The sequence below is a fragment of the Gopherus evgoodei genome, chromosome 3 (assembly GCF_007399415.2).
Source record: "Gopherus evgoodei ecotype Sinaloan lineage chromosome 3, rGopEvg1_v1.p, whole genome shotgun sequence".
NCBI lineage: Eukaryota > Metazoa > Chordata > Testudines > Testudinidae > Gopherus > Gopherus evgoodei.
Window position 1 is genome coordinate 118373700 of NC_044324.1, and position 24714 is coordinate 118398413.

General features: G+C 42.3%; 2 protein-coding genes across 2 annotated transcripts in view; both read left to right on the plus strand.

Moving 5' to 3' along the window:
- The first annotated feature begins 552 nt into the window (after positions 1-552).
- GJE1 (gap junction protein epsilon 1) lies at positions 553-4065 on the plus strand. Its single transcript, XM_030554260.1, has 3 exons — positions 553-591; positions 2307-2489; positions 3670-4065. Exons 1-3 carry the CDS (start codon positions 553-555, stop codon positions 4063-4065), a joined length of 618 nt encoding a protein of 205 aa, XP_030410120.1.
- A 9977-nt stretch (positions 4066-14042) lies between these two features.
- Positions 14043-24714, plus strand: part of VTA1 (vesicle trafficking 1) — a 76879-nt gene continuing 66207 nt past the window's right edge. Inside the window, exon 1 of the mRNA XM_030556453.1 lies at positions 14043-14234. Within this exon, the coding sequence (XP_030412313.1) occupies positions 14126-14234 (109 nt within the window). The 5' untranslated portion in view covers positions 14043-14125. The remainder of the gene's footprint in view (positions 14235-24714) is intronic.

Consider the following 24714-nt stretch of genomic DNA (forward strand, 5'->3'; position numbering starts at 1 on the left):
TGTACAGATATTTGAGTGTGACAAACAGATGCGTGAAACAGCAACACTGTTACCCTATATTTAGTCTAAATAATTACAACAAAGGCGCTAGAAACAATTATTTGATCAGAGACGTTTCATAAATAGGGAGAGGTTGCAATAGGTTGTATAAGGACTTGCCGAGTTCCAATTCAGCCTGAGTGGCTGAAAGACAAAGTGTCTTTATTGAAGCCGCGGAATGTGGGACACTTGGAGGCAGAAATCGGCAGGTAGACCCAGCTTTCTCCTTTTCCCCTAGAGCAATTTGAGCTTGAAGGCAGTAGCCCCTGCTGACTGAGGTGGGGGCGAGGTAGGGAGGAGCGACTCATCGAGCTGTGGGTGATTACTGGAGCGCTGACAACAGATGGCTCTCTCTCCCCTCCCTGGTGTGTGCGCACTGGGCGGGCGAGGCACTGCTGGCAGGACAGCAGCTTTCTTCCAGGATGGTCCCTGCTCCTCTCCCTGGACGGACCCAGCTGGCTGCCGCGGAGAAGCGGGATCCAAACAGCAGTTCCTGACTTGAGCGCCAAGTGAATGGGGCGCCTCAACAACACAACGCCAGGGCTGCGGCTGGTGTGTACTACACCGTCATTGCGTTTGTTGCTACTTTCCACTAGGTCCAGGTCTGCAGAAAAGTTGGTTTCCATTCCAGAAGGCGGGGAAAGTCCCGCAAGCCTCAGCGTCCTCCGGCTGCTGTGCAGCCCGGAAAATACATCTTGCGCTGCTTTTCCCTAGCGCCCCCTCCACCCCTTGAAATCGCTGGATGTGTCAGGCTAGAGGGGAAAGCTGGAAAGGTGAAATATAGTGGGGGAGGGGGGCTGTAAGGAGGACTCGGAGGGTCGTGTTAGCAAATGGGGTGGATCTTGTTAGTGACTCTCAGAAGGACCAGTCTAACTCCTGGTTTGCGAGTGAGCAGAAAGACGTTGGGAGAAAGACAGATGTAGAAGTAATCTTGCCAAGAATGCCTTGCCCACCCCAGGATTTCACTTTAGAAGGGAGTCCCTTCCAGCTGCTTTGCCAGGCAGATCCCTGTGCGTGAGACGCTTCAATGTTTCCTAAGTTTTTCACTGATTTCACTTGTGAGAATGACGTGAGCACAAAGAACGAGTATCTCATGGGAGCCCACCGGGATTGAAACCCCTAAGGGGCACTTTTTTGTGTGTTACTTTAGTTCTCAAGTAGTACAGTGGTGTTGGGAGCTCATTGCCACTTGTTCCCGTCTATTGTGTGACTGTATTATGGTGTTGGACGTTTCTGCTGACTGCGTTCATGGGGGATTATTAGGCAAACCACACGCACCCTGCTTTGTCTGGGCTCTTTTCTTTTTGTCCTGAAGAGTAAGGTTGATTGGGGCCCCAGGGATAAAAAGTGAAATGTGCAGTGACTAGTGTTTTGCACAGCAAGGGTCATGAGAGAGCAATAGCATCAGACTGAGTCTGATAGCAAATTGGCATGAAGGGCACGACTTATGCCACAATTGCACTAGCATAACATCTTCCCAGACATGTCTTTAAATTACATCAAGAACTTCTATGAAGGATGTGTGAGTATTAAGTGAATAATGAAAGGAGAGGTACTGGGGAAATAAATAATTTGCTTTCTTTCTCATGACAGATACACATGGGTGGAGATGAAAGTTCTGATAATCAAATATGGAGAACAAAACAGCATTCTCTGCAAAGGCAGACTTTAAAACTATATAACCCTGCTTTCCTAACAGAAAATAAAGATGTAGCACTACTACTCAAAGTAATAGTGCAAACAGGTAACATTTCCTAGCCTAGTTCCTAGCAAGGCCACTTTTGAGAAGTCTACGGGTTTAATTTCTGACACCAAATATTAAATGATCTTAGTTTAATGAATAGGATAACAAAAATTGATTGACTCTTTATTGAAGGATTCCTTTTCAATCTGCTTGACATGTCTGTAGTTGTAGAATACTGAGTTTTATGAATGTAGCTGATATGTAAAGCCACTACTGAAATCAGAGAACCCTAGCTGTTAAGCAGAATAACTGACAGACACAATACAAATTAGAGTGTACTAGAAACAGTAAGTAAAATCAGTCCCTAACAATAACAAGGGCTTTGATTATATTTCAAGCCACTATTTGGTTTAAAGTACACAACACTCTTTGTATAATAGTTATTTTAAAAGGGAGAAAAAGGAGTGAGAAGGGTGTTTTAAAACCTGAAATAAATGTTCTAGGTAACCTGAAACTGGAAGAATAACTTTTTGTTCATCTTTGCCTTTGTCTTTCCTGCTGAATAATCCTGTGACTGTTACAGCTCAGGCCTCCAACAGTGATTGGTCAGTTCCATACCCTTTTCTTTGGCTCAGTTCGAATGTTTTTCCTTGGTGTTTTGGGCTTTGCAGTTTATGGAAATGAGGCCTTGCACTTCAGCTGTGAGCCAGACAAGAGGAAGGTTAATCTCTTCTGTTACAATCAGTTCAGGCCCATAACTCCTCAGGTAAATTTTCTTTTAATTGAAACAACCAATTATTTAGAAAATAGATAAAAGGGTCATAAAATGAAAGCAAATTCATTCCCCCATTTTACATAACGAGTAGTAATTAAATAGCATGTAGTGGTAGTTTAAACCAGTATTTTTCAACAACCGGTCTGTGGACTGGTGCCAGTCCCTGAGATCTCCCTGACACAGTTTAAGAAGGCAGCAGGCCAGTCCCTGGTATCAAAAAGACTGAGAAACACTGGTATTTGACTATCAATGCAGCACAGTCTTCTGTAATAAACTTCCATTTGTGACAAAGTAAGGGGCTGATCTTTTAGCCTTTATTCACATAAGCCATCGTTACCCTTGCAAGTAGCCAGACTGATTTCGACTCGTGAATAAAGGTTGCAGGATCAGCATATAAATGTACTATAAATAGCATTCTCTGACTTGGAAATATTTGTAGACAATAAGGGCCAGATTCTGTAACCCTTTATGCATGCAAGTCTCCCTTGTTCACCTAGATCATTCCAGTAACTATAAAACAAACAGGAAAGTTGGCCTAATAGATAGGGCACTAGGTTGATACTCAAAAGACATGTGTTTTATTCCTGGTTCAGCTATAGATTTTCTGTATGATCTTCAGCAGGTCCCCTCATCTGCCTTAGTGCCCCCACCTGTGAAAGAAAAGAGAGCAAACATTTAACTTACTCACCGTGTGTTGTGAGTATAAAATCCCTCAGTGATTGTGAAGCACTCAGGCTGAGATCTGCAAAGTCTCTTAATTTATGCTTACTTCCTGAGACCCACTGAACTCAGTGGAAATTAGGAGCCTAAACACCTTTGAAGATCTGGGCCTCATACTTTGGTGATATGGGCCATATAAGTGTCTATAGCTAGAATTATACAGACAAATAAGGACTACTCATGTGAATAAGGGTATATAGGCCCAAGATTTATTGACTGTAACCTACTTTATTCATACCATTCTTCAATTAAGAGAATGTTTACATGTAAATGAACTGTAAAACTGGAACAATATGTAACAGTGATTGTAATATTAAATGATCTTTAATTGTTTTTAATGTATATTATAAATATAAAAAATCTTCTCATAAGAACTTTGGATATGTGCCTGTTTTAACTGGCACAAGGCAGTTGTACATGATCTGACAGCAAAGTCTCTGCTACACTTTAGGTATTCTGGGCATTACAGCTAGTGACGGTTCTGGTACCTGGAGCAATGTTTCATCTTTATGCTGCATGTAGAAACATCGATCAGGAAGATATCCTCCAAAAGCCCACCTATACTGTTTTTTATATCCTCTCTGTTCTGTTAAGGATTGTCCTTGAAGTTGTGGCGTTTTGGCTTCAGAGTCATCTCTTTGGCTTCCAAGTGAACCCACTCTACAGGTGTGATGCAGGAGCCCTTGACAAAAAGTTTAATATTACCAGATGCATGGTGCCAGAACACTTTGAAAAGACAATTTTCCTCATTGCTATGTACACTTTTACTGTGATTACATTGGTGTTGTGTGTTGCTGAGATTTTTGAGATCTTACGTAGGAGGCTGGGTTTTTTAAATAATCAGTGACCCTGTTGTCATATTGAACTACTCCTGTTTATGTGCCATCTGATCTGATTGTTGTGTGTGGTGGATTTTTTTATGTACAATGGAGATCTCAGTGTGAAACAAAGACCATTTTTTGTGCACCTCTGCAATTTTGTATAGGAACTTCCCTACATGAGCTTTTTGTATATTACTGTTGTCAAATACATAGTAAGGGCCAGATCCAAAGACGTTTACTGGTGTGCATAATCCTTACTCATATATAGATTGAAGCCAATGAAACTACACATGTGAATGAATGCCACTTCAATGCCATTTAAAGCAATTTGGTGGGGGATAGGGTTTTTATTTTGAGGTTTTTATTTTTTTACACTTACCCCTTGTTGGAACTTGCTACTTAACTGCACACATGCATTTGGAACAAGTTTATTTTTAAATGAGTGATTATTAATCTGCAGGGGGAAAGCCATTCCAAACTACATAAATGCTCTCATGATTAACCTTTGTTTCAGTGAATTTTAATGCTCATGAAGTGAGCTTTAATGCTTAGGTAATGCCTGACACGGTACAAGAAAATGCTCTAAAATGTTCCCAAGCAGCTCTAGCATTGCAACCTGATTCCTGAACAACCATGTCCCTGGCCTTCACTAAGACTCCCGGTTGTGCTGTGATTTTAATATTTTAATATGAACCAATGTCTAAACCTAGCTTGCAACAGCCAAATCTATTTTAACTGTGTCCAATGCTAGATGTAAATTCCCTTTTAAAAAACAAAAGCTAGCTTGTGCTTCCTTGAATCCCCCACCCTGCTCATCTTTATATTTAAGATAAAACTTAGCCTCTCTTCCTTTTTTTTGTAATGAATCAGAGCTTATATTTATGACTTATATTTATTTATGAAGTAAAAAGTGTACAGATCCCAAACTTGCCTCAGATACGTAGCATTTAACAATTCATACATATTCATTATATGGTGAGGTGAGGAACAGGCCCTTTGAGTTAATTTTTGAATAGAAAATTTCAAAAGAGCTGTCAAGATGACACTGCTGCTTGTGGGCCCAGTCGTGCATTGATTTCAATGAGAGTTTTGCCTGAATATGGCCTGAAGGATAGGATCTTGTAAGGTTTTTTTTGTTTTTGCCATGCCACTTCTGCTCACCCATGGCACTATATACTACTGTTAAATAAAATAATCATAAATATTCTGTGCATTAAAAATTTCCCTGAATTAAATGTATTTTATAATTTACACTTAGACTTTTTAGAAAATATATCATTCTTCTCTTGCACTCCAGTTTCCATCTCATAATTAATGGAAATTTTAACATGAAAATTAATCTTGTTTCTTGGAGGCTGGACAGAAAGAAAGGGGTAGTTTTCCTTTTAAAATGTTTACAGTTAGAATGCTAATAATCACCTAGGTTTTTTTGTTTGTTGGAGATTTTTGCCCCTCAGTTCTGATTTCTAAAAGTTAAGCTCTCTTGCTTACTTCATCATTGTTCATAGGAACTAAATAAAAAAAAAGCCCCTCAATTTCATATTGTGCCTACTTTCGATGAAGTGTCAACAAGAAAACAAGAGACTTTCTGACACATTCTCTTGAATTAAATTGACGTTAGAGCTTGGTCCAGTGCCCAATGAAGTCAATGGGAGTCTTTTCATTGTCTTCTGTGGGCACTGGATGAGGCTCATAGCACTGAGAATAAACTGAGGGGGAAAATCTTAACTTATTTAAGAAACTTAACTTATTTTAAAAAGACAGTTACACTAAAAGTTAACAAATAGGAACAGACAAAAAGTTGCTGTAAAACATACAGGCTTAAGGGTCTTTTAAGTTAATTTATCTTAAATACTTGTGGGGAATCAGAATACAACTTTTACAGTAAGCTGAGGCCAAATCCTGTTCACTGTATTCATGTGAGTTGTCCCAACAGGCCCAGTTCTGCAAATCTTGTAATCGTGACCCACACAGGTAGTCCCAGTGACTTTAAGTGAGTAAAGCATGCAGGATTTGGTCACTGTTGGACTCATATTGATCCAAACTGTGTACAGGTTACCTAGTTCTATATGTTTTTTGAGTTGGCTAATGATGAGATCCTAAATTCTAATATATTTTTTGTTCTATAGGTTAATCTTTTGACTCTTCCCATGGAAACAAGTGATGTTTTTCTTGTCTTAATATTATAAATGAATGTGATATCTTTGGCCAAACACACTTAACTAAATATTTATTTGATATCTGGAAATACTACAAGGGCGGGGGACTGCCTCTGTTTGTTGCTTGCCTAATATAACATGTACTTTGGTCAGTTTATACTTGCTTATTGTGATGGGGCAAGGCCAGATGGCTACAGTAAAGTACTGAGAAACAGGTAGGTTAGCCCCAGGCTAAACAAAACCCTAGTACCCTGGTAACCAAATGGCAGTTGCTCCAGGTTAATCAAGGCACCTGGGGCCAATTAAGATCTTTCTAGAAGGCAGTAGAGATAGCTACTTTAATTAGAACACCTCAGCCAATCAAGACAGGCTAATCAGGGCACCTGGGTTTAAAAAGGAGCTCACTCCAGTCAGGCAGGGAGGAGCCAGAGGAGAAGGAGCATGTGTGAGGAGCTGGGAGCAAGAGGGCAAGGAGCTGAGAGTGAGAGAGTGTACTGCTGGAGGATTGAGGAGGACAAGCGTTATCAGACACCAGGAGGAAGGTCCTGTGGTAAGGATAAAGAAGGTGTTTGGAGGAGGCCATGGGGAAGTAGCCCAGGGAGTTGTAGCTGTCATGCAGCTGGTACAGGAGGCACTATAGACAGCTGCGATCCACAGGGCCCTGGGCTGGAACCCGGAGTAGAGGGCGGGCCCGGGTTCCCCCCAAACCTCCCAACTCCTGATCAGACACAGGAGGAGCTGATCCAGACTGTGGGTTCCACAAGAGGGGAAGATCACTGAGGTGAGCAAATCTGCCAATAAGTGCAGGACCCACTAAGGTAGAGGAGGAACTTTGTCACAACTGATGTGAAAAGTGGGATTCTTTGGTGTGCACAGCGCGGCGGGAAAAAAAAAAGGAGGGTGATTTTAAAAAAAAAAGGAGAGGGTTTTTTTTTTTTTTTCACCACGATGGATGACGTAGTGTGGGCACTGATACAAGCCACAGCAGCGCAGCAGGAGGCTACCGATGTCCAGGCAGCTGCCCAACAGGAGCAGTGCGGCTGCAGCAAGAAACTAATCGCCTGCTGATGGACCAGGTTTCTCAAGACCAAGCTATGTTGCAGGAACCGGTAAACCAGGTAAAGACCCTTACAGAGGTGAACCGTGGCCATGATGGAATGCGGCTTATACGGGCCAGCCATTGGCTGCAGAAAATGACGCAGGAGGATGATGTAGAGGCATACCTTCTGGCCTTTGAGAGGACAGCCCTACGGGAGGCCTGACCTAGTGATCAGTGGTCTGGCATCCTTGCCCCATTCCTGTGTGGAGAGGCCCTACCATGATCTGCCTGAAGAGGCTGCTGCAGACTACCCCCAACTGAAAGCAGAGATTCTGGCCAGATCTGGGGTAACGACTGCAGTGCGGGCCCAGAGGTATCACGAGTGGAGGTATCAGAAAGACAAAACCCCGTGGTCCCAACTGTATGACCTCAACCATCTTGCACGAAAATGGTTGCAAACAGAGTCCCGGAGTCCAGAAGAGATACTAGAGGTTCTGGTCATTGACCGGTACATGAGGGCACTGCCACCAGATCTTTGCAAATGGGTAGGCCAGAACGATCCGTCCACCTATGATGAGATGATCACACTGGTAGAAAGACGCATGACAGCCAGGGAATTGACCTGACTACCCAAGGAAAGCCCCTTTCGTAGCAAACACCCAACCCCAGCCCTGGAAGGTGGGACAGCCAAACCCCTGGGGAATCCTAGGTGGAGGAAGAGGGGGGCCGAAAACCAGTGGAGACCCCAGAAGGAAGGGATTGGCCTGAGTGGGGGAAACCCTGAGACTAAACCCCCTAACCCACATGATAGGGGAATGATTAGAAACAATTATAGATGTTATGCATGTGGGGAGTGGGGACACATAGCAGCACAGTGTCCCAGCACCGAGGAGCCTATGCAATGCAACTTGGGGGATTGGCAAGTCTCATGCTCCCTTATCCACCGTGCGGGCGTCGCATTAGCCCCGCATAACTACACCAGGCTGGTGAAGATAAATGGAGTAGAGACTACAGCGCTTGTGGACTCGGGGAGTGCTATCACCCTTATATCGGGTAAGCTGGTAAAAAGTAGCCAGCTGCTACAAGCCAAACGCGTAGCAGTGACATGCGTGCATGGGGCCATGAGTCATTACCCCACCATCCCAGTGGAGATAGAGGTTCAGGGGAACCCCATTGAGGTGACAGTGGGCATAGTTCCTAAACTCCCATATCCTGTAGTCATTACGAGGGACTATCCAGGGTTTGATAATTTACTCCCCCCAGAGAGGCTGGAGGGAGATGGGAACCCTGTTGGCAGCGACTCATCGTTGGGGAAATGTCAACCCCCAATGTTTTCAGAGTTTTCTCTGGATCTATTCTCAGCCCCCCAAAAGGCCCAGAAGACAAAAAAGGAAAGGAAGGCCGCAAAGGCCTTTGGAACCTGGATCCTGACCCAGGGCCAGAAGACCGCGCTAGTAGGCAGATGGACACGAGCAGCCATCAGAGAAACTACCAACATGGAAGGTGAGCTGGAGTCTGGCCTCAGCCATGATGGTGATGAGCCATTGGAAGAAACAGAAGCTGGCCCCTGGGAGCTCAGGCAGGTTAGTCCTGGGAAAGAGATTTTTTGGGAGGGACCAGGCAGAGGACCCTAGATATGATAATGTCAGGAAAGAGGTGGCTGAGATAGATGGGACACCAGTGGAGGGGAAGGTCCGGGGTCCAGGACCCTACTTTATAGTGAAGAAAGATCTCCTGTACTGTGTGGTGCAAATGTAGGAGCAGGAGATATATCAACTTCTGGTGCCACAAAAACATCAAAAAGCCATATTGAGCCTCACCTACAGTCACCTGCTTGGAGGACACCTAGGGGTAGAGAGAACCCAGGCCAGGATCCTGCGGAGGTTCTTCTGGCCAGGAGTACATGAAGATGTCAGGTGATACTGCACCTCTTGTCCAGAGTGTCAGCTACATAGCCCTCGCCCACACTTGCGGGCCCCTTTGATACCTCTTCCAATAATAGAGGTACCATTTGAACGCATAGCCATGGATCTGATTGGGTCCCTAGAGAAGACATCTCAGGGCCACCAACATGTTCTGGTTGTACTAGACTATGCAACTCGGTACCCAGAAGCCGTTCCCCTACGCAACACAGCCTCCAAGACAATAGCTAAGGAGCTACTACAGATCTTTTCCTGGGTTGGGCTACCCAAGGAGATACTGACTGATCAAGGGACACCTTTCGTGTCCAAGTTGATGAAAGATCTCTGTTCATTGCTCCATGAACAAGCCCTACAGACCTCTGTATACCACCCACAAACAGACGGCCTTGTGGAAAGGTTCAATAGGACCCTCAAGGCCATGATCAGGAAAGTGGTGAGCTGGGATGGGAGAGACTGGGATACCCTATTGCCTTACCTCATGTTTGCCATCTGGGAAGTCCCACAAGCCTCCACAGGTTTCTCTCCATTCGAACTACTATATGGGCACCATCCCCGGGGCATATTGGATATAGCCAGAGAAGCCTGGGAAGAGGAGCCAAATCCCGGAAGGAACATAGTCGAGCATGTACTACAGGTGAGGGATCGGATAGCTCACGTTACACCCATTGTACGGGAACACTTGGAGAAAGCACAGGAGACCTAACGAACCCATTATAACCACCAAGCAAAGCTTCGACAGTTCCAACCAGGGGATCAAGTAATGGTCCTGGTGCCCACAGCAGAAAGCAAGCTGTTGGCCCAGTGGCAGGGACCCTACGAAGTGATTGAAGCCGTGGGAGAGGTAAACTATAAGGTGCGGCAGCCAGGCCGCAGGAAACCTGAGCAAATTTACCACATCAATCTTCTAAAACCTTGGCATGATCGAGAGGCATGCTTAGTCACCCAGGAGACCCTTCCCCAGAAGGATAACTTACACGAGCAAGTGACTTGACGCAAATCAAAAGGTTGAGGCAGCCGACATGATTAATCGCAATCAAGATGTGTTCTCTACAAAACCGGGGCGGACGACTGAGACCTATCACCATATCCGCACGATCCCCGGAGCCAAGGTAACACTGAGATCCTACCGAATCCCAGCAGCCAAAAGAGAGGAAATCAAGGCTGAAGTAAAGAAAATGTTAGAATTAGGCATTATTGAAGAATCCTACAGTCAGTGGTGCAGTCCAATAGTTCTAGTGCCTAAACCTGACGGTACCATGAGATTCTGTAATGACTTTCGCCGACTGAATGAAGTATCCCAATTCGATGCATATCCCATACCACGCATCAACAAACTGGTTTACCGACTGGGTAGTGCCCGATTCTTGACTACACTGGATCTGACAAAAGGATATTGGCAGATTCCCCTGACCAAAGAAGCTAAAGAAAAGACAGCGTTCTCCACCCCGGACGGGCTATTGCAGTACACAGTCCTCCCTTTTGGGCTACATGGGGCCCCAGCTACATTCCAGTGCCTCATGGATAAGCTGCTGTGCCCCCATACTAGTTATGCAGCTGCATACCTAGATGATATCATCATCCATACTCCAGACTGGGGAACCCACTTGGAGAAAGTTGAGGCTGTACTATGCACCTTAAGGCGGGCTGGCCTCACTGCTAATCCCGCTAAATGCACCATAGGACTAGCAGAGGCTAAGTACCTGGGATACATTGTAGGATGGGGTATAGTGAAGCCCCAAACTAATAAGCTAGAGGCGATTCAAAACTGGCCCCAGCCGACCTGAAAGAAGCAGGTCCATGCGTTCCTGGGTGTGGTAGGCTACTACCGACGTTTTATTCCCCACTTCGCCAGTAGGGCAAGTCCTCTAACGGAACTGGTGAATGCCTGAGGTCCAGACATGGTGAAGTGGACTGATGCAGCAGAGAGGGCATTCATAGACTTTCGGACAGCTCTCTGTAATGACCACATCCTCATAGTCCTGGACTTTACCAAGGAATTTATTTTGCAAACAGATGCTTCCGAGGTGGGGTTGGGGGCGGTTCTGTCACAAATGATTGGAGAAGAAGAACACCCGATCCTCTACCTAAGCAGAAAGCTGCTCCCAAGAGAACAGAAGTATGCAGCAGTCGAGAGAGAATGCCTTGCTGTCAAATGGGCCATGGAGACACTGCGTTATTGCCTCTTAGGCCGGCGATGTACTCTTGTGACAGACCATGCACCCCTTCAGTGGATGCAGAGAAATAAGGAAAAGAATGATCCAAAAGAGGACTTGGGGGGGGAGGGTTTGCAGGATTATTATAGGGAGGTCATGGTATTGCCACCTTTACTTCTGGGTTGCCTTCAGAGCTAGCTTGCCGGAAAGCAGCAGCTGTAGGCTGAGGGCCCAGCTCTGAAGGCAGCAGCATAGATAAGGGTGACAATACTGTGACTCCCTTAGAATATCCTTGCAACCCTCCTCCCCGACCCCCACAATGCCCTTTTGGGTCAGGACCCATACAGTTACAACACCATGAAATTTCAGATTTAAATATCTGAAATCATAAAATTTATGATTTTTTAAATCCTACGAATGTGAAATTGACCAAAATGGACCATGAATTTGGTAGGGCCCTACACATATAGTGTGTGTGGAACTACAGTTATATGGGACCTGAGAGGTTAGGTAATGGAGGGAAAATTTTTTATCCATATTGAAAATGTTAAACAACTTTAAGCATTTAAAGTGTAAACAAAAAAAAAAACACATCCCCATTCCCTATTCTCCATGCCTCCCTCTGCCATATCTGTCTGTAACCTTTACAGGCCCTCTCTGAACTCCCAGATTTGAGCATCTCCCAAAGTCCCACCCCCGTGGTCCTCCAAACCATCAGACCTCCCTTCCCTGACACCTTTTATACTTCCTTTTTATTTATGCCCTTACCTGAAGCTTTCTTCACACCCTTGTCTGCACCTTTATTCCATGCCTCCATTTTCTGCATTAGGGCTTTGTCCCCACTGTTACCCCTTTCTAGCCAGAGCAATTAGCCAATATTTGGGGTCTTGCAGGTTGTTTCTATTAGGAGAAGAAATTGATGGACTCAGGTATTTCTTTGATGCAATCTTGTTTATTTCCAAAAAGGTACACAAAGTTCTGTTTACTGGAACACAATAGGAATCATACAGCAAGAGGCAATTTCCTTGTTCACAATTCCAAGTAGGGAGACCAGATGTCCCGATTTTATCAGGACTATCCCAATATTTACTTGTTTGTCCCATGTCCCGAACAAATGTTGGGATGCGAATTGTCCCGATATTTTGCTCTCTGGCACACAGGCGGAGGGGGCTCGTGCCCCCAACTCAGGTCCAGACCCTTCCTGACTCACCCCCTCCCTGTCCCCTTGGATCCCTCCCCAAATCCCCGCCCTGGTCCCGCCTCTTCCCCAAGCATGCCGCATTCTTCCTCCTCCCCCCTCCCTCCCAGGCTTGCGCGAATCAGCTGTAAGGCAGTGCAAGCGCTGAGAGGGAGGGGGAGAAGCAGAACACGGCAGCCTCTCTCCACCGCCGGCTCTTGGTTTTTTTTTTTATTTTTTCCTCCGCTGGCGACCCCCGCCTCCCCATATCCCAATATTTCATGTCTCTCATCTGGTCACCCTAATTCCAAGCCTCTTTCCAGACAATACTCTGCCCTTAAAGCTCTCTCTTGGCTTTTTCTCATGGTCATGTTATAAGTTCTTCTCTTGCTCTTTGGCTTTCTACTTCTCTGGCTGTTTCTGACACAACACATACAGCAATCAAAACAATCCCCAGCCCCAGCATTTGCATTCAGTCTACTCTTTGGGCAATGACTTTCATTGTTTCAGTTATCACTAACTGGGCATTTTAACAGTTCCTTCATGTACCCTGTATATAAGGCAGCTAGTAGGCCCAGCAGTTACAATGAGGTGGTGACATCATGTAATTGCCCATATATCAAATACATGTTTTCTGGGGTACACCCAACCTCCATAATACCACAGTGTCCCAGTTCACTAACAACTTTCTATCCTATCCAGTCCCCCATCCACTCCATCATATTCAATCCCCTCCATCCTCTCATGTCCCAACTCAAGACACATTTAAGCATGTTTTTTTAATTATATTTTTTACCATTTAAAATAAATGGAGAAAAAATCCATTCAAATGTGCAACAGGGGAGATGACTGAAGGGGGTTGTAGAGTGCATAGGTTCTCCAGGAAAAGTGCCCACGGTACGGTGAATCACAAGCTCCATTTCTTAAGGAGCTTTGCATCCAAGTTTCCCTTTGCCCCCGTCCTCTCCCACCATATCCAAATAAGAGACAACTCAGAGGATGCATTAAGACTTGAAGGAAAAGTTTCCAAAGAAGCATCGCTTGTAGGTCCACTAGAGATGCAGTGTCCCAGGCCGGTGAATCTGCTAGCTCACCAGTACGGTTTGCTAAAACAAAGCTGTTCTGAATAAAGGTAACTGAGCACCCACTATTATTGTTCTGTGGGTGCCAGCCCCAGAGCACCCACGAGTCACCACATGTGTCTGACAGGGGAACCAACATAGTGGAGGAGGCCACAATCTGTCTCCCCCTTTGACAAGAACAGGCCTGCAGCCTGTACACTAGCGACCACCTGCTCGGCCAAGAGCAGCCCACCCCTAGGCGATTTCTAAAGCTCCGGATCAAGGGACGCTCGTGTCACCGCCAGGCTTCGAACACTGCTCCCGCACCACGCAGGCGCGCTCTGCACAAGGCCGCTTCGCACCGCGGGGGGCGGCCCCTCACCTCACTTTTCCCCGCCTCCCACCAGGGGTCGCTGCTGCAGGAGCGAGGCGCCAATCCCCCCTCCCCGCCCGCCCGCATGCGTGCCTCGGCCGGCGGCTGTCACTGCACCGGAAGCGGAAGCGGGCCGCGGGGCGTGGGCGTGGTGCTAGTTGTTGTTGCTAGTGCTGCCGTCGCGGGTCGGGTCTGGGGCGTTATGGCGGCCGCGGCCCTTCCTCCGCTGCCTGAGCAGTTCAAGAGCCTCCAGCATCATTTGCGAACCGGGCAGGAGCTGGACAAGCGGGAGCCGGTGGTGGCGTATTACTGTGAGTGAGGCTGCAACGGCCACGAGAGCCCCGCCCCCCACTCACCGACTGGTCCCCCCGCCCCCCCATCTGACCGATACCCGACAGCCACACCCCCATCCCTTGACTGTGTCCCTTGCCCCGCCCCCAATACGCTTTCCAACTACAGCCCCCTGCGCGTCTGCAGGGCCGCCTCTCCCCCCCCCGTAGAACAGACCACTGTTCTATGGGGGGGGCGGTGACGGTAAGAATAATAACGCAATAACTGTTCATTAGCGTTGTAATAAATAACTTTGTACCACGACTAAATTTGTCCACATTTAATCGGGTGCGATAAATTAATGTTTGTTCCAATCTCGGCGTTGCCTTTCGTGAAGGTAGCACCTATTTTGGGTCGCGTTCTCCCCCCCGCCTCAGTGATTAATGTCTAAGGCGCAGCGTCTTGCAAAACACAGCCCAGGGTTCCCATCGTCACCTCACTGTAATAAATGGGCCACCTTAGAAGTTTTAAGAGATTTTAAAATACAAAAAACTTAATAAAATATTTTAAAATATCAGTGATGGACGTTTTCAAATGCCTCTTTGAAATATAAAGTAGACTCATAAAATGGAGAAACAGACTAGATTCAGGCAAGGTTGGTTCTGTTCCCAGCTCTGCTGATTTATCGGGCCTTCAGCTGTTCACTTTCCCCATCTTTTGAGAGAGATGTTTGTGTTTATGTCTAGATATTTAAAATCTTCATCTGTTATTGTTTGAAATTTCCTCTTTTTAAGGGCAGGTCTACACTATAGCCCAAGTCAATCTAACTTACGTTGCTCAGGTTGCATGGATGGAAATTTTGTGCTGTCCACGCTGGCGCTACATTGGTGGAAGATGCTCTCCTGCCAATATAGCTTATGTTTCTCCCCGAAGTATATGCCCACGGGAAAGAATGGCCCTCACTCATTTTCAGCAGGGAGGAAATTATATTTTCTTAGGGCTTGTTGTCTACACTACAGACACTACAGCAGCACAGCTACAGTGCTACAGCTGTTCTGCATTAGTGTAGACCCTTGCTACAATGGCAGAAGAGTTTTTTTCATTGCTGTAGTTCATCTACCCCTTCGAGAGGCAGTAGTAGTTGACAGATGAATTCTTCCATTGATTTAGCAGTCTCTATATTGGGGCTTAGGCTGGTCTAACTACATCTCTCTGGTGTGTTAATTATTCACATTCCTGAGCAACATAGTTAGGCCAACCTAAGTTTTAGGTGTAGAGCATGCCTACTGTTTCTGTCTCTCAAATGACTATTCTTCCCCTTTGAGATAATTTTATCAGAAATAACTTCATAGAGTTGCTGTAGTATATTTTCAGAAAGGAGTAAATGAGGAAAGGAGCTTTTTAACTAGTGATTTAATAAAGTACTTATTTGTATACAGAGGTGAACTGAAAATGCAGGCTTGCAGTATTTTGAAAAACATACGTAACTCAGAGGCCCAAGAATGATCCTAGTCTTTATTTCCTGCAAACAAATAATATGCTAATACAGTACTAGAATATCAACAAGTTGAATAAGTCACGTGTAAAAAAACTGGATGTTTGTAATAATTGCTGGATGGTTCTAGTAAAACACAACACAAAGTCATCTTGTGGATGAAAGGGAGCATTAGCTTGCTCCTGAAGTGCTTTTTTCTTATCAGATGTTACACAATGTCTAATTTCGTCATACAAATAATAGAGTTTCATGTAAGCAAGTAAGTGCAGGTTTTTGTTCTGATGAAACTAGATGCAGAAATGTTTGATGACTAACCAATACTAATTTCTCTTTTTTTTCTTGATTTATATGTGTGTTCTGAAATCTAATATAAATTCTCAAGAGTGTGTAGGAAAAAACTAACTTTTTATCACATCTTAATATGTTGTGATATTTGAACTTCAGTGAATAAATACTTAAGGGAGAGGATATAAAGTGCCAATTAGCTTATATCATTTATCAGGTGCATCCCTGCTTGAGCTTTAAATTAGTTATAGGTGGCCTTGACTTTTCCATCTGGCCACTTAAGTGTGCTTACTGTATTATTGAACATAGCAGAAAAATATGTTCCAGTGACACAATGTTTCTCATTACATTACAACTTAAAGTAAAAAGTGATGACATCTTGTTTTCAAAACTGTTTAGATTCTGAATCCTTTTAAATGTCACAGAGCAAAAGAATCAGTCATCACTGAAATCATTTTGAAACTTTTAAGTAGTGTTTCATACAAATAGACATCCTACCCATCTCCAGCAATGAGACTGTTCCTACTATATTGTATGGCTCCAATCCTGCAAGTTCTGGTATGTTGGTGTGCTGGAGAGCCCTGTTGAATTCCATGTCGGTGGGATTCCATGCAGGGGAAAGGAGTTGCAGGATTGAGGAAATAGACTTCGATCCTGCAAATGTGTGTGTTTAACTTTACTATAATGAGTACTCCCATTGACATCTTGTGACTACTCAAGGTTGTAAAATTAAGCACAGTTATGAGTGTTGGCGGTGCCAGTGCCTAAGGGCATTTCTGCACATTGTTTAGCAGTAAAATTGTCAGTAGTGACCACTCCTTGAAATTACTGCTATATGTAACTTCCTGCTGTACCTTTCCTCTAAAACCCCCGCTCTCATTTCAACAGATAAGGGGTGTTAAGTCTGTGTTATGAACAGACCTTGGTACTTGAATTGGTAGTCAAGATTTTTTACCGCTAAGTAATAACTAAAAATCAAGAAGCAAAGTGTAACGTATTGCTTATCTCACAAAAATAGCAAACAGAAATTTTTAAATAGAAAGATACATGTTTAGAAGTGTTTATTGTTAGACTATAATAGTTTTTTAAAGATTACACATTGGGCTTAAACTACTTTTATTTTAAACTGTGTATTGTAAAATACTTTTTTTGAGCATTTCCTTTCCTGGGCTGTATTAAATAGTTTGTGTTAATCATATGGCAAGATCTTAATGGTGCTTGTTCATTTCCTAGCTGTTTCCACACCCCACTAATGATCAGATTTAGTATGTAGTAATGTCTAGAAGAAAAGTTATATAGCTCCACTAGAGAAAAGGGCACAGGTGATTAATGGTGAACAAGGTGGAATTCTTCCTTCATTAAGTAATATGGGTGGAGGTTAGATTGTTTAATAGAGTTTCAGGACTTGTTCATTTTCTAAACACAAGGAAGCAAACTCTGAAGATAAATCTCTGGCCTGTTCTATACCTAAAGAAAAAGTTGTCCCCAAATAATATCAAAGGCAGTCTGACTGGAAAATAAACTTGCTAAATAACTGTGTTTGAGAGAGAATTACTTCTTTCTGTAACATGTTCGCTTCTGTTGTAGAGGTTTGATGAAGGAAACTTAATTACTGATTTTCTTTCAACCTTTCACTCTTAGCTCTTTTCAAAATAGCCTGTACATTTTCAAGAGTATATTTATTAACTGAATTGTGTTCTTTTTACTTACTGTAGCTCTAATTTAAAGGTATTGATAGCAGTGCAGGTGTACTGAAAGCAACACTATTGTCCCTGAATCTTTTCAACACTCTATAGTACATACATAAATCACATTTCCATATCCAGTAAAGGCAGTATAAAATAGTATAAGTGATATAGTCAGCATGCTCCAGCAACTTCTAAGAAGCAGAGATATAGCGCCTGATTCTGATAACAGTGTTATAAATCTGAAGTATCTCTCTTAAAATCATTGGACTAAATGGTGTATAGGTGTGAAAATAATTTGATCCCTAGATTTTCTTTTTCCCCCAGATCTTTGTTCAGATCTTTGAATTAATCTTTTGGTAAAATAGTTAAAAAAGTCCTTACTCAGCATGTGCATTTGTGATTTTCCTGAAATTCAAGGAAAGAAAACATACAAGATTTCAAGTTGCTTATTTCTCCCAGTACTCTAGCTGGCCATTGTTTGATTGAAAAGCTGAGCGGAACAGAGGAAGAAGCCCCTGGCCCCCATTTTTCAGCAGTTAAATGGGGTTTTTTCACCTGGGGAAATTTGGGGGAATAATAAAATGTTGACAGACATGACCTTTTCTACCTGCAGTAGATCTAATGTCTTTTTTTTTAACCTAGAGATAAAGAACAAGGAAGTGCAGCTTGGCCTTTTTGTCTTTCTAAGGCTGAGGTCTGTGCAATGTATTGCAGTTCTATATGGATCATTCTGTTGAGCATTACCGAGCTATTTCTGTCTGCTTGTTTTATACAGCAGCTACAGTGTAGACCCTCTCACCCTCACCTGTATTTGACATATGTTGCTTAATGAAAACCTACTTTGTGTTTTTCAAAATTAGCACCAGCTAAACTCAAGTCACAGTAAAGTGTTAGCATAAGTGGTAAATTTAAAAACTTGCATATTATTAAGGTACAGAAATAATTATAGACAGCAAGAAATATTTTTCCCACTTCACTTGGTTATAGTTGCAGAAATAACGTTCTACTGTAACTTCGTGCATTTTGCTTATTAGGAAATATTGACTAACCATTTAATCTTACTTAAAGCCGTATATAACTAAATGGTATTAGATCTTTTCACTGGAAAAAATCTTTGTCAATTATGTACTTTATACATTTAACTAGAGCTTATTAGAATTCAAAAGCATAAAATATTGTGCCCAGAAGATTCCTTGTTTTGTTAAAAGGTGAGTTCCCCAGAGTTTCTACATACTGGAAGGAAACATACATTTATTACATGTCTGCAACAAAGTTTCTTTGCAGGATAGTACCTACTAAGACTCCAGAGTTTAAGCTGATTCACCTGTTGTCCATGGTTGAACAATCTGTTTTCTGTATCATAATAGTAATGGGGAAACAGATTTTATGGGGGGTTTTAAATGTATCATTTGAGGCTACACATTAAGGAATAGATTTTAATCTTTTGTTTTTCTGGAATATTTAAGGAATAAGGCATCTAGTTTGTGGTGTGCTGTGACTCATGTTTTGAATATATGGGATAAATTGTCCTCAACTTCAGTTTCTTAAAGATGGGTTTCCTTCATCCTATATCTCAAGTATTTTCCTTCCTCTGTCTTCATTTGTGGGCATGTCTTCCTTTAAGAGGATTGCAAGGAAGCAACTGTACTCTGATGCCTTTGCCCTTATTGTTGCAGCAGAAGAACAAGTAGCTCTGTATTTAGAACCAAATGCTTACGAGAAAGGTTAATAAAAGTTGTTAATTGCCAAATGTATTCGCTGGAAATTATTAGAACAATGAAATCAAGCTGGTGATATTGTTTAAAATTACTAGGAGATTGGACAGAAATGGAAATATAGAACAGATATGATTCAGAAATTCAAACGTTATTTTCTGAGGTGTATATTATTTTATTAAGTAAACTACTAAACCTGTGACTTACACACTGGTCAGAGAATAACCTTTGGTCTAGGACCTCAGTACAGACCAGAGGCTCATGAAGCCTCCATTTTAACCTCTCTCGGAACGTTCCTTACACCAACTCATTGTCCTCTGGCGATTTTGTGAATCTAGCTCTTTAAAAATGGCCAGAACAAAATTTTTACTTTTATCTGAAATGGACTTCAATTGCCAGATTTGTCTGGAGTTTTTCAAATTTGATTTGGGTGCTACAGTTTGTTTTGTTTGTTTAATTGCCAGCAAACCGAAAAATCAGTGATTTGCCCAGCTCAAGCTCCAACTGATTCTGTCATCCAGCTAACTATAATTCCCATTGACATCTCCCTGAAACTTGCCATTTTGGGCAAAATTCTTTGCAGAGGAGCCCAGGTTGATATCAACATCTCCACTCTCTTGCATCTAGCAGCTTGTCTACACAGGGACATGCAGGGTAAGCATGGATGTACATTTAAAGCGCACTAGTGATTTCTCACTAACTCCCTATGTGGATACTCTTACTGTGCACTAGAAGCGTCTTTGCATTTATACCCTAAATTACTCTGCACTAAGTTCCTTGTACTGACAAGCACTTAGTGTCCTAAAAAGGTGATTAAAGAACATCAGCCCTGTAGGTAAAATGAGGGGTAACCCCAGCAGAAGAGATCCAAATCCCTGGTTCTCTAGTAAATTACCTATCTCCTAGAATTCGAAGGGACCCTAAAAGGTCATCGAGTCCAGCCCCCTTCCTTTACTAGCAGGACCAAGTACTGATTTTTGCCCTAGGTCCCTAAGTGGTTCCCTCAAGGATTGAACTCACAGTCCTGGGTTTAGCAGGCCAGTGCTCAAACCACTGAGCTATCCCTCCTCCCTTCCTTGACCATATATCCCTGTTTGATTTGGACAGAAACGGAAAAAAAGAGTAAGGTAAATGCTAAGAATCACGATAAAAGTAGTCGTCATTGTTAGAAAAATGATTTTCAAGTTGAAAGTGTCCATTAATCATAAAATATTAACATATCTTCGCCAAACATATTTCACATTTTAAAACATACATCTCATTGCTAATCACAAAAGAAACAACCATTAAAAATGCAGTGATTTCAACACTTTCCCTCTTTGGCTCATTCCCAACACACTGACAACCCCATATAATTTACATGATCAGTCTTTGATAGACGTTTCATAGGAATATAGATTGTTCTTATGATTCTGCAATATACTCTTCTAAATGGGTGTGTCTATAAATCTGAAGACCTATTGTGAAACTGGTGTAATTTTTTTTTCTTTTCTAAATTGACTGATATATAAAATTCATTTTGGTTTTAATATGCCGGGTTTAATTTAGAAAGCATATGTTACTTCCCCGACCCTGTCCCTTCCCTCCCACCCCAGTCTTCAAATAAAGAAGTTCCTTTCCCATCCACCCTTTAGTTTGCATTGTGGTGTATTTTTTTGGCTGAGGAGAGCTGGATGAGATTGTTTGAAGCTAACAGTGCTACTTCTACAGAAGCTAAGATCCTGGGATTGTTACAGAATGACATAAATACTCTTCCTTCTCACTAGAGACCAGTACGGATTGGGATCACAAAATCTAGATACTGAATGAATAGACTTAGATGTCACAATGTATATGCTTCAGGGCCAACATAAGACCTTCTCTGTAGCTTTCACAGACTATAGTAGCTCAAAAGTTATTTTTCTTTTGTGTGGATAGTCCCATTTTTGACTTCTTTCTTTGAACAAGCTGTGTCATCTTAGATGTGGTAACACATGACTGCAATTAATTGAACTTGTCTACTTCTATTTTTCAAGCAATTTCTTAAGTATTTGAAAAAAGATCTCACTTGCCTTTTTACTAAAGTCTTACTCATTTCTAATATCAAGGTTAGTGTTTTTTCACATTAATAGTACCATAGTAGTGCTCTGAAGTTAAAAAATCCAAAACAATATTATGTCATCTACAAGATTGGATTTAATAGGGAATATGTTAAATTGCCTTAACAATACCAAGAATTAGAACTGTGACCTTTCCATTGCATACAGAATGCCATTGCTTTTGTCTTTTATATGAATTAAGTGCTCATAATAAGTGTGACTGATAGTCTTGAAGGCTGATGTTTTCATCAGTTGAATAGGTTCAGCGTAGACAGTTACACTGCAAAGTTCCCCAAATGGTACTGAAAATGTAGCTCAGGGCTTGGCTACACTTGCGAGTTACAGCGCAATAAAGGAGTCTCGGGCGCCCAAGCTCATTCCGTGTGCACACTGGCAAGGCACGTAGAGCGCTTTGTCTCCGCAGCTACAGCGCTGCTGGTACTCCACCTCGGCGAGAGGAATAACGTTTGCTGTGCCTTGGCTACAATGCATGGGCATCACTGTGAACGAGGTGTTAGGTTACTGTGCTGTGACCAACCTCTGGAAACGTCCCATAATCCCCTTAAGTCAAGTGATCTCTCTTGTCATTGTTTTGAACTCTTGTAGGAATGTGGAAATGCCCTTTCCAAGCTCTGTTTCTGACAGCCGGCATGCAAGCCATGTGGAATGCTGTGTGTGAGAGAGAGAGGCGGGGGGGGGAGGGGTCTGCTGCTGTCTGAACTTAGAAGACTGCATGCTGACATGCTCTCAGCCCCTCAAAAACCCACTCTCTCTCCCTCCCCACATACACACAACACACTCCCTGTCACACTCCACCCCACATTTGAAAAGCACGTTGCAGTCACTTGCATGGAATAGCTGCCCATAATGCACTGCTCCCAGTGCTGCTGCAAGTGCCGCAAATGTGGCCACGCCAGTGTGCAAGCAGCTGTCAGTGTGGACAGACTTCAGCGCTTTCCCTACTGCGCTCTACAAAGGTCGGTTTAACTCACAGCACTCTACATCTGCAAGTGTAGCCATGCCCTCAGTCTTTGCCTGGAAGAACCAGGGATGAGTGTATTTCATTCTTCAACCTACTAATCCTCTAAATTTCTAACAGGCAAACAAATTTTCCATTTGTGATACATTTTCACACAGGCCATTAAAGAGGGAAGGATGGTTCAGTGTTAGGGCAATAGCCAAAGACTTGGGATCAAGTCACTGCTCCGCCACAGACTTTTTCTGTGACCTTAGACAAGTCACTTAGCCTTTCTGTGCCTCAGTTCAGCATTAGAAAATGGGGATTATAGTATTCTCCTGCCTCAAAAGAGAGATGTGAGGATAAATACATTTAAGTTTATGAAGCACTTAGATACTATGGTAATGAGGGCCATAGATAAAACTTACGCTTTTAACCCCTCCCCGGAAAAAAATAATAACGGGGCAGGGGAGTCTCCTTTTATTCTTTTAGCTAGTATTTTAAAAACAGATGATTTTCATTTCCCTTGGTTACATCAATAAGAGAAACCAAGCAAATGTAAAACCTGTCTTCAACCCTTGTCAACAATTTTCTTAAGTTTTTTGTGGCTTTTTCCTTTATAGCATATATGTATCTCATGCTGCATACTAAGCAAACAGATAGTAATGAGACAAAGAAGACTTTTTAAAAAATGTTTTCTCCTGACCAACATAACTTCCTTTTTATGAGTAATTTATTTTATTATGAGGCTTAAGATCAGAATCTGTTAGATTGTGTAAAGCTTTTAACTTGGAAAGCCATTGATTTGCTATTGTTAGCTCTGTTTAAAGTATTCGGGATGTTTGGAGTATCTGATTGTTAAAGCCAAAGTAAGGTTTTAGAAAGTGCATTGGATTGACTCTGACAGTGTACTTGGAGATAGTGTGTTATTTTGATTGTTTTTGTGGAAGTGCAATAATCTAACCATTAAAGATGCAGATATTAATACTAACCATTTAAAATATTAAAACCTGATACTTTTTAGGTAATGTTTGCAAGTCTACAGATCAAGTTATTGCCCATTGTCATCTTCCTCATAATATTTTAAGCTTTCCTTATGTTTGCTCTGACCATAGTCAGCATCTTCATTGTAATTTATGGGGCAACCCCTTGGTACCTTTCCTTTGACTGAGAACCTAGATCTGTCCTATTTCTATCTCCCTTGAGAGTAGATGAACAGATTATTCATCACAATGACCATGAGTATCCTCTAATTAAAGTCAGCAATTTTAAATTCATGTATTTTTTTTAAATCCTGTTTTTTAGAGAATAAGAAAATAAAATTTTAATCAGTCTAAATACATTGACAGCTATGTTGCTGCAAAGTATTTATCTTAACTATATCAGACTTTTTTAGTTTTGTTCATACTTTATGTAGAAGGACCAGAAGTTGGTCTTTTAAGTAATAGCACTGAAAGACAAGAGCTTGGAAGAGTAAATTGGTCATTCTTTTTCTCAGATTCTTAATGGAGATTTGTAAAGCCTATTTGCATTACCAGCTGAACTTCAGAGTTGGAACATGTGTTTGTAATTGCAGATATAACTGTATTTTCCAATTAATTCATTTTATTTAACAAGCTGGTATTCTTTAGAGAATAGTATGTTCTAAAACAGTTTATAATTTTCAGCAACATTTTTTTGAAACAGTATTAAGTTTGTAGTATTAATAGTACAATATGTATCTCCTACATAGTGTTTTGAAAAATGAGACCACCCAGCACATATGCATCATTGTGGTAAGTTTTAAAATGTGGCACTGTAAATGATCCCCCTCAATTCCAGGATCTGGAATACTATTAAACATGAACTGAAAATAGTGTTTTTTTTCTTATATGGGTTTTTTTTTTTTACTTTTTAAAGGTAGTTTGGCTATTTTTTCCTCCAAAAGAAAAAAAAAGTTTTCTTCTGCTTGTATTTTTCCTTAGAAATATCAGGAATTTCAAGTTTTGTTATTTTTGGGGAGGACTTATTTTTTGACTCAAACTCTTTTTCAGTCAAACTCTTACTGCTTGACTTTTTGCCCATCTACATCTCCCATGTTATGTAATTGGGGGGGGGGAAGAAATATGACCCTCCAAGGTGCTTTTTTGTATATATGTATATATACTGCAAAATAGGTAGCATGTACTGAGTCAGTTAATTCAAGTGAGTTAGACTTGGCCATCCTGAAAAAGTAATATGATGAATACTAAAACTACTAATTCCATAGTGGAATAAACAGTGGTGCAAGTAGAAATCGTTTCTTGCTGGTACATTTCACTTA

What these genes read in the sequence shown, in the direction of transcription:
- GJE1 (XM_030554260.1), top strand. Translation starts at nt 553, where the DNA reads ATGGGGCGCCTCAACAACACAACGCCAGGGCTGCGGCTG. An exon ending in CAACGCCAGGGCTGCGGCTG is followed by an intron (nt 592 to 2,306) that starts GTGTGTACTACA and finishes TGACTGTTACAG; the next exon opens with CTCAGGCCTCCAACAGTGAT. An exon ending in TCAGGCCCATAACTCCTCAG is followed by an intron (nt 2,490 to 3,669) that starts GTAAATTTTCTT and finishes GCTACACTTTAG; the next exon opens with GTATTCTGGGCATTACAGCT.